This window comes from Lissotriton helveticus, chromosome 8 (genome assembly GCF_964261635.1).
Source record: "Lissotriton helveticus chromosome 8, aLisHel1.1, whole genome shotgun sequence".
Lineage (NCBI taxonomy): Eukaryota > Metazoa > Chordata > Amphibia > Caudata > Salamandridae > Lissotriton > Lissotriton helveticus.
In genome coordinates this window covers 1,659,041,351-1,659,054,215 of record NC_136069.1, presented here as the reverse complement: position 1 = coordinate 1,659,054,215, position 12,865 = coordinate 1,659,041,351, and the positions used below count along the sequence as shown (strand labels likewise).

General features: G+C 41.5%; 1 protein-coding gene across 2 annotated transcripts in view; it reads right to left on the bottom strand.

Annotated features, from left to right (window-relative positions):
• DNHD1 (dynein heavy chain domain 1) overlaps positions 1-12,865 on the bottom strand; it is a 659,975-nt gene that overhangs the window by 138,890 nt on the left and 508,220 nt on the right. For both annotated transcript variants that reach the window (XM_078658741.1, XM_078658742.1), the window contains exons 32-34: positions 6,186-6,621; positions 5,472-5,642; positions 3,410-3,559 (exon numbers count right to left, since the gene is read on the bottom strand). In XM_078658741.1, the coding sequence (XP_078514867.1) occupies positions 3,410-3,559; positions 5,472-5,642; positions 6,186-6,621 (757 nt within the window). The remainder of the gene's footprint in view (positions 1-3,409; positions 3,560-5,471; positions 5,643-6,185; positions 6,622-12,865) is intronic.

The window sequence follows — 12,865 nt, the reverse complement described above, 5'->3', positions numbered from 1 at the left end:
TGCTCTCGGGTCTGCCGCCTCTAACCAGTGAGCCACACTACTTCACTTTGAATTTACACCACTGGTCTGGTTGCTCCAGACTGGCCCCTGCTTCCCTGAAAAGGAGAAGCCTATCAGACCTTGCTGGTCTGATCCAGAAGCCATCTTCGATTCCTGCGTGGGTTGCCTTTGCCAAGGCTTGTTGACTCCAATCCGGAAGCCGACACCGCCGACAGCGAGAGCCTTCGTGGGACAGTCCGTATCCAGCTCCTGGTCTTCATCGACACCTCCTGGTCCACGTGGCTGCAGAGACAAGCTTCATGACATCGCCTGGTTCCTTCCTGGTTCCTTCCTGGTCACTGGTTAGTGACCCAGACTCTGTCCCCTCTGCTTTCAGGTACTCTTCATCCTCGATCCGCCCTTGGATCCAACCGGACACTTTCCTCCTGGTCGCCTGCAGCATCTTTCTTCACGGCTCCACAGGATTCAGCGACGAAACCCGACACACTTTGACACTTATGCACCCGCTTCCTGTGGGTGAGGTAACGCGAGTACTCCGGTGCTCCTGTGGGTATTGACTATCCTAGTGTCCTAGTTTTCAGTAGCTTTCTCCTAGTCCATCCAGAACTGACCTAAAAGAACTAGTTTCCAATTATTTCGTTCCCATTCCAACTCTATGGTAACTCGCGTGTGTGTAAAGACACTGCACACACATCCCGTGGGCCTCCTGCTCCCTATCCTTTGGTAGTACAGCGTAGCGCCAGCGATTCTCCAGGCCCTAGGCCTACCCTTTGTTCGTGACGTGGTTCTTATACTACTATTTTAGTATATGGTTTTACGGGCCCCTAGGGCTCCACTGTATTTTGTGCAACTTATTGTATGATAATTAAGTATCTTGTTATGTGCTTGTGCCTCTGATCTCATAAAGAGTTCAGAGGATTAATTTAGTAATAAATACATATATATTTTATATATATAACCTGTGTGGTGTCCTTTCATTTGGTATTAAAGGGGTTACATATGGTAAAACAGCTGGCTTCACATGCCCTCTTGAGTTTAGCCTAAGACTGCTTTGTCCATGCTACCACTAGGATAGCTGATCTATAAGGTTGACTTTACAACCATCACCATAAGGGTTGTTTGGACTGGTGCAAGGTGCTCACTAGAATAGTGAACATCATATACCAGGCCAACTTCTCACAGCTGCCACAAAATCCTAGGGGGGTCTGTATAGTTGAAAAGGTTTTATTCTTCCTTTGGATTAAAACATTTTTGGCCAACAAGTGTTAAGCGAAAAATTTGCTTCCTCTGGGTCTTAATTTTGTGTATTTACACAAAAAGAAAACAATCAAATTTACAATTGGAAATCTTCATATAAAATAATATGTATAACTGACTGAAAATAACAGTCAATTAATTTTTAAATCATTCAGAATTATAATTATTTTCCATTATACCACATAAATGCTCATCTCAAACACTTAATCAGAATATTTCAAAGAAAAAATCATATTCACACAAACAATATAACATCTATTGAAACTGTGTATATCGCCTGGTATCAACCTGTACTCATAAACATGTTATATCATTATTACCTTTTATTGCACCTTTGAAATATATAGTATCAACTTTAGAATGAATTTCTGTGTTTCACAAAACAATACCATATTCACATCAGCAAATCCTCTTGAGCACCACCCTGTTCACACTGCCCTTCCTCTGACTTCCTAGCATCTTACATGTAGTTGTTCAGGACTGGTCGCCTTCCTGAAAGTATCCTCATCTTATGATTCTCCTTCGGTATGTCACCTTCATGAAAGTATCCTCATCTTATGATTCTCCTTCAGTATGACGCCTTCTTGAAAGAATCCTCATCTTATGATTCTCCTTCGGCATGACGCCTTCCTGAAAGTATCCTCATCTTATGATTCTCCTTTGGTATGTCACCTTCCTGAAAGTATCCACATCTTATGATTCTCCTTTGGTATGTCACCTTCCTGAAAGTATCCACATCTTATGATTCTCCTTTGGTATGTCGCCTTCCTGAAAGTATCCTCACCTTATGATTCTCCTTCAGTATGACGCCTTCTTGAAAGTATCCTCATCTTATGATTCTCCTTTGGTATGTTGCCTTCCTGAAAGTATCCTCATCTTATGATTCTCTTTCGGTATGGCGCCTTCCTGAAAGTATCCTCATCTTATGATTCTCCTTTGGTATGTCACCTTCCTGAAAGTATCCTCATCTTATGATTCTCCTTCACTATGTTGCCTTCCTGAAAGTATCCTCATCTTATGATTCTCCTTTGGTATGTCGCCTTCCTGAAAGTATCCTCATCTTATGATTCGCTTTTGGTATGGCCCCTTCCTGAAAGTATCCTCATCTTATGATTTTCCTTCAGTATGTCGCCTTCCTGAAAGTATCCTCACCGTATGATTCTCCTTCAGTATGTCGCCTTCCTGAAAGTATCCTCATCTTATGATTCTCCTTCAGTATCAACAGCCTCTTAGGTGGCTAAGATGACACTTAAGTGGGAGATGTATCCAGTGGCTTTCAAGATCTAGACGGCCCATTAAATGGTTTAACAACTGGCCTTTTGAAACATCCAGATAGGATAATCGACTATATTGTTATCACTGTCATGGTCTTCGCGGTCCTCGTTGAAGTTGGTATTGTGTATGCCACAGATGTGGTTATCATCATCAATGAAAGGAGTTGGCAGTACGGGCGATGGCAATGGGCGTCAATGGTGAGATGCTGATGGTGGAAGCAGGGACTGTCATTGGCACAGTCATTGACGGTGTCTCAGATTTTCTAAGATGGTTTTTTGGTGCTAGCGGAGTCTAAGAAAATGCTGTGCTCAGCTTGTCTGACTGATTTTTTGTGGCCTTTTTAGGTGGTTCTACAGATGTACAAGGCTACATTTTGTCCTGTCAGGTCGTTGTTTTTCTAAGTGTCTTTTGAAGGATTGCTTCTGCTCAGGGGAAGTCTCCTCTCCTGAAAATGAATGGAGTGTTGCTTTTTCTTTATTAAGCCATCTGAGCAGGTGACCTTCTCAGTCCCTGAAGGTCTTGTTGAGAAAGAGCAATATATTTTATAATCTTCAGATTTATGTCTCCATTGGCAAGCAGATAAGCCGCACAATTTATTTGATCGTATAAAGCACTAGGTCTTAGATGAAATATCCTGCTTGCAAGACACCAATCAAAGAAAGTTATAGGTATAAAGAAACTGAAGCAGCAGTTATCAGCAAGTTTCAATTCTCAGTAAGTTTGTAATTTTAAAGAGTTTGCATGTTTTAAATGTTGAATGAAAACCTGACTTTTTAGGCTTTGAAGATGCACCTGCTGATGCTGTACCTTACTTGTTAGATCAGAACCTTCACAGACACGAACATGCTTTGCACTGTCCATACGCACCAGTACTTACCCTTCTCGATGGCATCAAAAGGCAGCGAGGTGCTGATGTACAGCTGAAAGGTGGGGGAGACCTGACTGGAGCAGCTTTCCTTCCTCAGTAAGGCCTGCAGCACAGGGCTGGAGCATCCTCTCTCTATGTGTGTCACCAGAATGGCAGCACCTGGGAATGGTACATTTTGCAGAGAAGATAAAATATTAGCCTGAATAATATTCTCAAGAGAAAACACAAGGACTGTGAGGCTTGAGATTGGTTGCTCCAAAACTGTGATAGGGTCCTGCAGGTATACAGTCAAAATATCGAGTTAAAAATATAGAATTGCATTAATATCGAGTTAAAAATATAGAATGGACTAAATATCGAATGGACAGAATATAGACAACAAAAATATCGAATGTAATGGACAAAATATCGAATGGACAGAATATAGACAACAAAAATATCGAATTTGAGGTAAGTAAGTTAATATCGATTTACATAAATATAGAAAGTCAAAATATCAAAGTATATAATATAGATGTTAAATATATCGATTTTTTAATAATATCAAATTTTTGTAATTGTTTTTTATGTTAGTATATGTGTGAAAAGTGTATATTTATTTTATAATTTATTTTAAGTAATGAATTTTATGGTATTTAATTTTTGCGTAATTTAATTCTGTATCGGGTTGTGGGTTTATAGGGGAATAGGGTGGGAAGTAATTTAATTGTAAATTGGTAATTAATTTGTATTAATAGGTAATGATTTCTAATAAATATTTTGTATTTGTATTTTTTATTGATTAATTATTCTATTATATTAAATTGGTAATTATTTTTTATTAATTTGTAATTGGTATTAATATATATATTTTTTTAATATTATATGAAGTATTTACTTTCCCTACTGTTGCACTCACTGGAGTGGGAATAGTAATTTTTACCACTCCGCTATCCAGTGCTTTCCCTACTGTTGCACCCACTGGAGTGGGAATAGTAATTTTTACCCCTACGCTATCCAACGCTTTCCCTACTGTTGCACTCTCTGGAGGGGGATTAGTAATTTTTACCCTCCCGCTATCCAACGCTTTCCCTACTGTTGCACTCTCTGGAGTGGGAATAGTAATTTTTACCCCTACGCTATCCAACGCTTTCCCTACTGTTGCACTCTCTGGAGTGGGAATAGTAATTTTTACCCCTACGCTATACAACGCTTTCCCTACTGTTGCACTCTCTGGAGGGGGATTAGTAATTTTTACCCTCCCGCTATCCAACGCTTTCCCTACTGTTGCACTCACTGGAGTGGGAATAGTAATTTTTACCCCTACGCTTTCCAACGCTTTCTCTACTGTTGCACTCACTGAAGTGGTAATAGTAAATTTTACCCTTTCCGCTATCCTACGGTAAAAATATTGTAAATTATGTATTAATATTACGTTCATATATATGTATATATATCTATTAACAAATCAATTTATTACGTTTTTTTAAACTTACATTAATTATTTATTAATTTTAAGGTTATTTAAGTATTTTAAGTATGTTTAAGTTAATTATATTTATTATTTCATTAATTTTTAATTACTTTAAAGCATTTAAAAAAATTCGATATTTTGACTAACTTTATTTTTTACAACGATATTTTTGATTCAATATTTTTGTACTTACCTGTTTGGAGATAGGAATTCGATATTTTTGCATTCTATATTTTTTACTCGATATTTTGGTAGTTCTATATTTGTGCCATCGATATTGTTTCAGTGATCCGGTCCTGCAGCATAGCTAACAGTCCACTAGACCAATCCTTGGCCACTAGAGCAACCTTAATCGAATCTTATACCTGAACCCAACACAACAATGTTGATTACATTAATAATACCACATCCATGTTTCCACATTAAATGATCTTTCCTCTTTATTACTCAAGAAATACTGCACAGTGAGCTTGAGCGGTGGTGTGGGCACAGTGTAGCTAAACACTAAGGAGACACCTGGCGCCACACGAATGCAGGGCTTTTGACATTTCAGAACATTGCATCCCTAGGTGTCAAATTACTGACTCAAAGTAATGCACCTGACAGAGGTATGCCCACCTTCACTGGACGCAGCCCGGAGCTTCTCATCAATATCCGGGTCTGAAGCCGGCAACACGCATAGCTTCTGATGGTCCTCTTTTGGGTCTAACATTGGTGTGGGTAGGTTTGACCCATGCGCTTCAGGGGCAGGGTGGCCATCAACAGTTTCCACGCTTGGTGTCTGCAAGACTACAGAGAAGACGCAGTGTAAGAAGTCATTGATTCCACTGCATTGGTATTTGTTTCAGAACTGCTACCTTCATGTCTGTTTCCACCTTCCTCAATGCCTCTGTAGATTTCTAATTCAATTCTACTTTTTAGTCACCTTCACCTTTCATACTAATGTACCTATTTGTATGCTCATCTTTTGTACCACTCTTTCTATTGGTAAGCCCTTCTTCCACACCATTATGTCCTTTTGTATGCCCACCTTTCATACCAGTGTCCACCTCAAGGCACATCTTTCATGACATCCTCCCTAAACTTCCACGCCAATCAAACAACCACTCTGTCTATTCGTATTGCCATCTTTTAAACCATCGCTCATCCTTTGGATATCTTTCATCATGCCACAATGCCCAATATGATCTTTCCCTCTGTGTCACTCTGTTCAGTCATGACCTTTTTTTATACTCCTCTGTCCAAGCACATGCCTATCTTCCATACCACTTTGCCTTTTTCTATGACCGTCTTCTATACCACTCGGTACTTTCGTACACCCATCTTCAATACCTCTTTTATGAATCAATCTTATCCATCCTTCTCCTTGTTTGTCAGGATCCACCAGCAGCGGCCAGTGACGGCAGGAGTAGCGGGCGGAGGTCCGTATAGAAAGTGCTAAGCTCTGACCTGCAGGTTGTTCACAAGGCATGGTTTGGTACCAAACCCTCTTCTCACTTGCAGAACTCAGGAGATCTATACAGCTGAAATCTTCTCGGATAGGTAGTGGACAGTTTGTGGGTGCAGGACAGGAGGGAACATAGAGACATTTTTCAAGTTCCCTGCTCAAGTCATCTGGGGGCAGAGACACATCCCAGCCCCGACAGAGCCTCTGCCATTTCTCCATAAGCTCCTCTCGTTGCTTCAAGGAGAACGGGCCCAGGTAGCAGGTAAAGGCAGCAAGAATTAGAGCATCTCCCGGGATTGTGCGGGAGTGGTCTTCCAGCACCTGTAAGGTTTAAAAAGAGAGTAAAAGAGGGACATCAGAAAAAGCCTCCCATCACAAGCAAAGTCAGAGATGAGCAAGGAAAGTGCCTTCAGGTGCCCATCTTGATGGAATATTACGGTGCTTTTACACTCTTCACTCTGCAAAACCCAAACATAAGCTATTAAGCAACCTGAGCCTCCTTTACGCTCTCTTGGCTCGGTATTCTCAAAGCAAATTACTGAACTATGAGCATCACAATCCCTATGAAGTAATTTTTTCTAAATTTAATATATTAAAAAAAATTATGAATCAAGGGGCCTATGTATGAATGCTTTTTCCCATTCGCAAATGGGCTGATTCTCAGAATCGGCCCGTTTGCGAACGGGAAATCATCCCAAATGGCCCTCGCAATATAGGGAATTGCAATGCGATTCCCTATTTTACTAATGTATTTGAGGAATCACAAATTGCGATTCCTTAAATGTAATGCAGGAAGCACCTAAGTTGTGCGATTTTGCCCTAAGAAATCGCAAATTACCACCAACTTCAAGTTGGTGGTAATATGCGATTCTTTGAAAAATTCACTTTTTTGCATTTTTTAAAGTGGTTTGTGGCGCACATACATGCCCTTAGGGCATGTATGTGCGCCACATGTGCACACATACATATTTCAGGGGCGCAACAGGGTATCCTTTTGACACCCTTGCACCCTTGAAATTGCATTCGCAATTTGCGAGTACCTAATGGGTACTCGCAAATTACGAATGTCTTCCCATTCATTCCTATGGGCCTCCAGGCCCATAGGAATGAATGGGAAGGTATTCCTTAATTGTAATTCGCAAATTGCGATTAGCAATTTGCGATTCGCAATTAAGGAATACGTAGGAATCGTAAATAATACTGCCACCCCAACATATATTTCATTTTGCGAGTCCTTAATAGCGATTCGCTACAATTCGCTATTAAGGACTCGCAAAACGTATTTTTGATACATATGCCCCAAAAATCTAATCCACGACCAGTACAAAGGTTTCCAATATCTTCAATCATTAATTCAGCATCTTGTTAAAAAATTTAAGCAACACATGCAATACAAATAATCTATGCAGCTTTAATTATGATTAGCCGATAATAAACATATCAACCCAATGTATCAGCATGTAACCGCCCAGGCCTCTTATGGCTCCCTGTACTGATTTTGTGAAGATCAGCCATTGAGAAGAAATCGCTGCGTGTGCACCAACTGCTTCTCTGGATATAACTTTGAGAAATATTCCTATTAATCAGCAAAAACATATGCACCAAGGCTGTGCCGGTCACGTTTAGCTCCTGCATGTAGCAGAGACTACCAACCGAGTTAGAACAAACTACTATACCCATAGGAGATTCCACCTTCAGAATCTCTATTCTGAATGCAGTGGGTGTTGTATTTTGGCCAGTTGATACAACTGAGGGATCACACAAGAGCCTGTATAGGCCTCTTACTTTAATTATGGGTAAATCAATGGGCAATAACTCCTGCGGCTTCAAAACGTCAACATAGAGGGAAAAAGATGTAGATGTAGGTGTGCTACTACTCGAGCTATCTGCTTCATTTAATATAGTTAATCATACCATCCCTCATGGTCTTAAGGCTGTGCAACTCTCTGTTCTCCGGGGGTTACTTTATTTCTTGGCTATCTCGATTCAGGTGGTATCTCTTCCCCTGTACGATTGGCTGAGGCAAAGGTTCCCTACGGAGTTCCACAGGACTATCTCCTATTTTTTTTATTTGTATATTCCGCTATTCCGATAGCTCATCCAGTCTATTGGCTTTCAAATGTTGTCAGATGTTAGTTACACTCATTTTATGTGTTGCTGAAATCTGACCTATCTTCTACAGACTCTATTGCCCAACTGGAGATAGTGTCCTTTGGATCCAAAGCTGAATCCTAGCAGGTCTATCCCTACTAGGAGATACCAATATTTCTGCCCATACCACCTTGGACAAAACACAGATGAAAACAGCCCTCCATGGGGCCAAAGGGATTGAATATCTCAGAAAAAGCTGTTCCTAAAGGTTTCATAATATCAAATAAGCCAATGATCTTACAAGAGGTCCTCCACTTTAGAAGGGAATGGCTAAATATTGCATGGAAATGCACCAGGGATTAGTTGACCTTAACAGTTGACCTTAATAGTCAACACTGCTGAAATAACTTATGACACCATATAGCAAGATTAGGTAGTAGTGTTCACAAAGGAAACGTCCGCACTATTCAATAAAACACAATATTATTCTGCAAATAGTTGAAAGCGTGACATATTATTGAGAATTCGTATGAGTTTGGGTGCTAAAGAGCCGCAAAGCACCTACTACCTCAAGGTGCTATAGGTACACAAAGCTGTGAAACCAAACTGAGAATATTGGGGTTGAGGTTCTAATTACAGCACATCTTGCAGTCAAAATATTTTAGTCTTGGCTAAAGTAATATACCATCAGTAGACAAGTCTAACTACTATACACAGCATAAATACAAAATAGCATAGAAAATAAGTGAACAGGGATCCAAACAATCCACAATAATTCTAGAGAGAATCCTCTTCAGATTTCATCAGGTCATTCTTTATTAATGTTCATAATTTCTTAAAAAGATCTCCCAGCACGTAAATCGCCAACACCTGTTTCGTAGCATCAATGAGGGCAATCACCATATGGGCCCATTCAACACATCCACTTCTGTCTGTATCCAATGAAGAGATCCTACAGTGAATGTTTTAGGCCTTTTAAAAAAGCTCCCTTCACTTCGATCTACGTTCACACCTGTTTTGGCGTTCCCACGTTTGTTGTTTTTACCTTTCCCCGGTTCCCTCTGCAATTAGTTTCCTCATAGGCAGGGTTCTAGCCTTTATTTCACTATCCCCTTCTTTCATACAATCCCGCGCTATTCCCCAACTGACATTCCTTCTTCTCCTTGGTCGCCTTTAGAAGATTAACAGATCAAAGACTGGCTGGGCCAAGTTACATCCCCTTCGGTTCTCTGGCAGTTTCCTGGAATCTGGGGGCTGATAACAGAGCATCCTCTTCTTAACCCTGGTAAGTACCATTCTGAGTTCTGGGCCTTGGAAATGCTAATGGTAAGTAGTGATAGGAGTCTAATGTCTCCTGTGCTTTCTTATATGGAAACCCAAAGGTCTAGTGAGTCCTTTAGAACATCCTGTGACATACTGAGCCGTGCTACATGAGGACTTCACCTGTCTCTATCTTTTCCCCTCTTTTCCCCAGGGTAGTGTTATCCTCAGGCTTGTCTCTTTTCACACAGAGGGTATGCTTTCTTGGGGAGAGAGACCGTGTATCACCACTCCAGAGCAACCCTAACCAGCCTGGTAGGACCAACAATAATAACAAACGTAGAACATCTCTGAGCTCCTTCCTTAAACACTGGAAGTAGTAGCTCCCAGTGTTGACTAGGTTTTCAATTCTGGTAAGGAGGCCCCATATGATGAAGCATGTCACCTTCGGGTGAGTGAGGGGTCTTATCCTTAAGGGATGCCTTTCCCCCTTTTGGGTGATATGTATCACTATATTTAGTTTTGAGAGAGCCTAGGCATAATTTTAAAACAAAACTGATTTAATACACATGGACATGACTAAAGGTGTGTTGTTTGTTATTTACTAGGTATGACTTCTTCTTATTGTATCTCTTTCATATCCTGTAGTGTAGTGTACAAAGCTTCGTTTTTTTTAGGCTTCTCTGAAATTGTGTGTTCAGCTCCTTGTACATGCTTGGAGTCTGATCGCGTGAGGCACCCCCTTGGAAGATTCCCAACAGGATATCCTACTGACATATAACTACCCTTGACAAACCTCTTACAGAGGAAGAGATCCAGGAAACCATAACTGGGCTGTCTTCCAGGAAAACACACGGACCAGACAGCTATCCATTAGAATATTATTGGAGGTTTAGCGACGTTTAATGATCAACAAACACAACCTCTACACAGCTAACCTTTGTAGCTCCTATCACTCGAGCTCTCTCATTAACACTGAAATGAAGATTTTCGTGAAAATCATTGTATCTAGGATCTGACAGGTTACTTCCAGCCTGGTCCTCTCGGACCAGTGTAGATTCATTTCTAATCGGGCACCGATCACTGTATATGCCTCTTGCAGGTCGACTTGGCACGAGTGCGTGCGATACCTGAATCCTGAGCAGTCTTACTACATGACTTCGAGAAGGCATTCGATTCAGTGGATTGGAGTTTTATGAGGACAGTACTGATCAGAATGTGTTTCGGTCCACGAATACGGTGCTACATTGACCTCTTGTACTCCTACCCCGCAGCCCAAGTGCTGGTTAATGGGGTGTTCTCTGATCCTTTCCCTATCGACACAGGTACCTGTCAGGGGTATCCTCTGTCACCCCTTTTGTTTGCTCTTAATAAATCCAAATAAGTTGCTTATAGTGCCAGTTTGTGGCAACACTGTGATGACACAATGGCAGGCCTCCATACCCATGAAACGCTTGAGCTTCAAGTATATGGGGATTCCTATTTCCCTTGTCCCTGACATGACATGGAACCTAAATTTGCCACCCATTTTTACCCGGGTGAAGGTGTACCTGCAGTGCTGGGTGCGCCTCCCACTTACCCTTCTACGCGAGCGCGCGATGGAATAGCATAACACACTCACCCAGCAGACCCCACTGTGGCACGGCCACCAGGTCCTCGAGGGATCTAATCAATCACAAGACTACATAGGTATTACAACCATAGGCAACATCTGGGAAGAAGACTATATTAAGTCCTTCCAGCATACACTTGCGATTTATAAGGACGGCCTCAGCATACTCCCCGAGTGCCGTCCACTTGGAGCACAGTTGCTTATGGGTGAGATGTGTCCCATATCTATCATTCCGGGATTAACTGTGCCCCCAACGTATTGGTCCCCCTAAGGAAAAAATGGGAGGACTGGGTGGGTCCAATGAATGATGTTGACAGGTGGTTTGTCCATATGGCCTCCCAAGAGATAGCAAGTTCCTCACGGTTACATCTTATTCAGCGGAATTATCTTCACTACATGTACAGTACACCCCTAAAACAGTGGCAGGCCCAGAAATTGGATTCCAATACTTGCTTTCGCTACCCTTCTCTAAATGCAGAATTTTTTCCATAAGACGTGGCCATGTCCCCTGATTGCGAATTAGTGGAAGAGAATAGCCCAGTCCCTGTCTCGGGTTCTGGGGTACATGCTAAAGCTGACACGACAGAGGCTCTACTGGGGTTTTTAAAAGATCTTGACCACACCAGGGGGAGAGGTACCTTCTTGGGCTTGCCACGGTGGTAGTGAAAAGAGACATTGCTTGTAAGTGGAAATTGGCCATTGCACCAACGGTACTGAGTGGAGAAAGGAGATGGACTGTTGTACAGCACAGGAGGAACCCTTGTACGTGGCACGGGTTGCAACTATAAATATTGTCTCATATTGGGCTTCTAACTGGATCATTATGGTCTGACGGTGACAGTATAATGGTCACCGTTAGGAATCCATTGTTTACCATCATGAGGGGTGTGGTTGGTCGGCGAGGGATGTTTCTATATTCTTTTACTCTAATGTGTGTGGAATCAACAAAACTGGTAATCAAAAATAAAGGTGCGGTGAAAGGATATGATTATAATGGAGGCACCATTATAGTCAGGTGTCATTCCCAGAGAGGGAGCAGGTCTTGTTCACTAAAGAAACTGGGTAGAGGACTAAAATAATTTATAGCCTTAGAAGTGGACTTCACACTGACCACACTTCACACTGACCCATTCAGAACTTTAAGTATTTATATACATAGGTTTTTGAGAATTTCTCTCACCGTCCTGAGTTGTTCAACTCGACTGAAAAAATATTGCTTTTCATTTCCAGATAGAAGCCAGAGTAGAAGGAAGGGGAGATCTCTAAAATATACAGTGTAATTTGCATGTGACACCCTTCAAAGTCTGAGGGAGAGATGGGTAACTGACTAGGGAAAGATTGAATAAAGCAATAGGAATGACCCCCTGATGCATCCTAGATGCTTATCCTGGCCAGTTTGAGGTTGATACACTTCAATATTTAACAGATCTAGGGGCGTGGCTAAGATGGCAAATGGGTGAGCTACGTTATTAAGTCTGTTAGTCCTCAATGCTTCAATCGATCCGCACAGCGCACTTCATGCCATCCTTGCTTCATTCCCTCTGCCCTCCCAGAGCAGTGACCAGAAGAAAACATGTTGGGTGAAGCAGCAAGCCTTTTTTG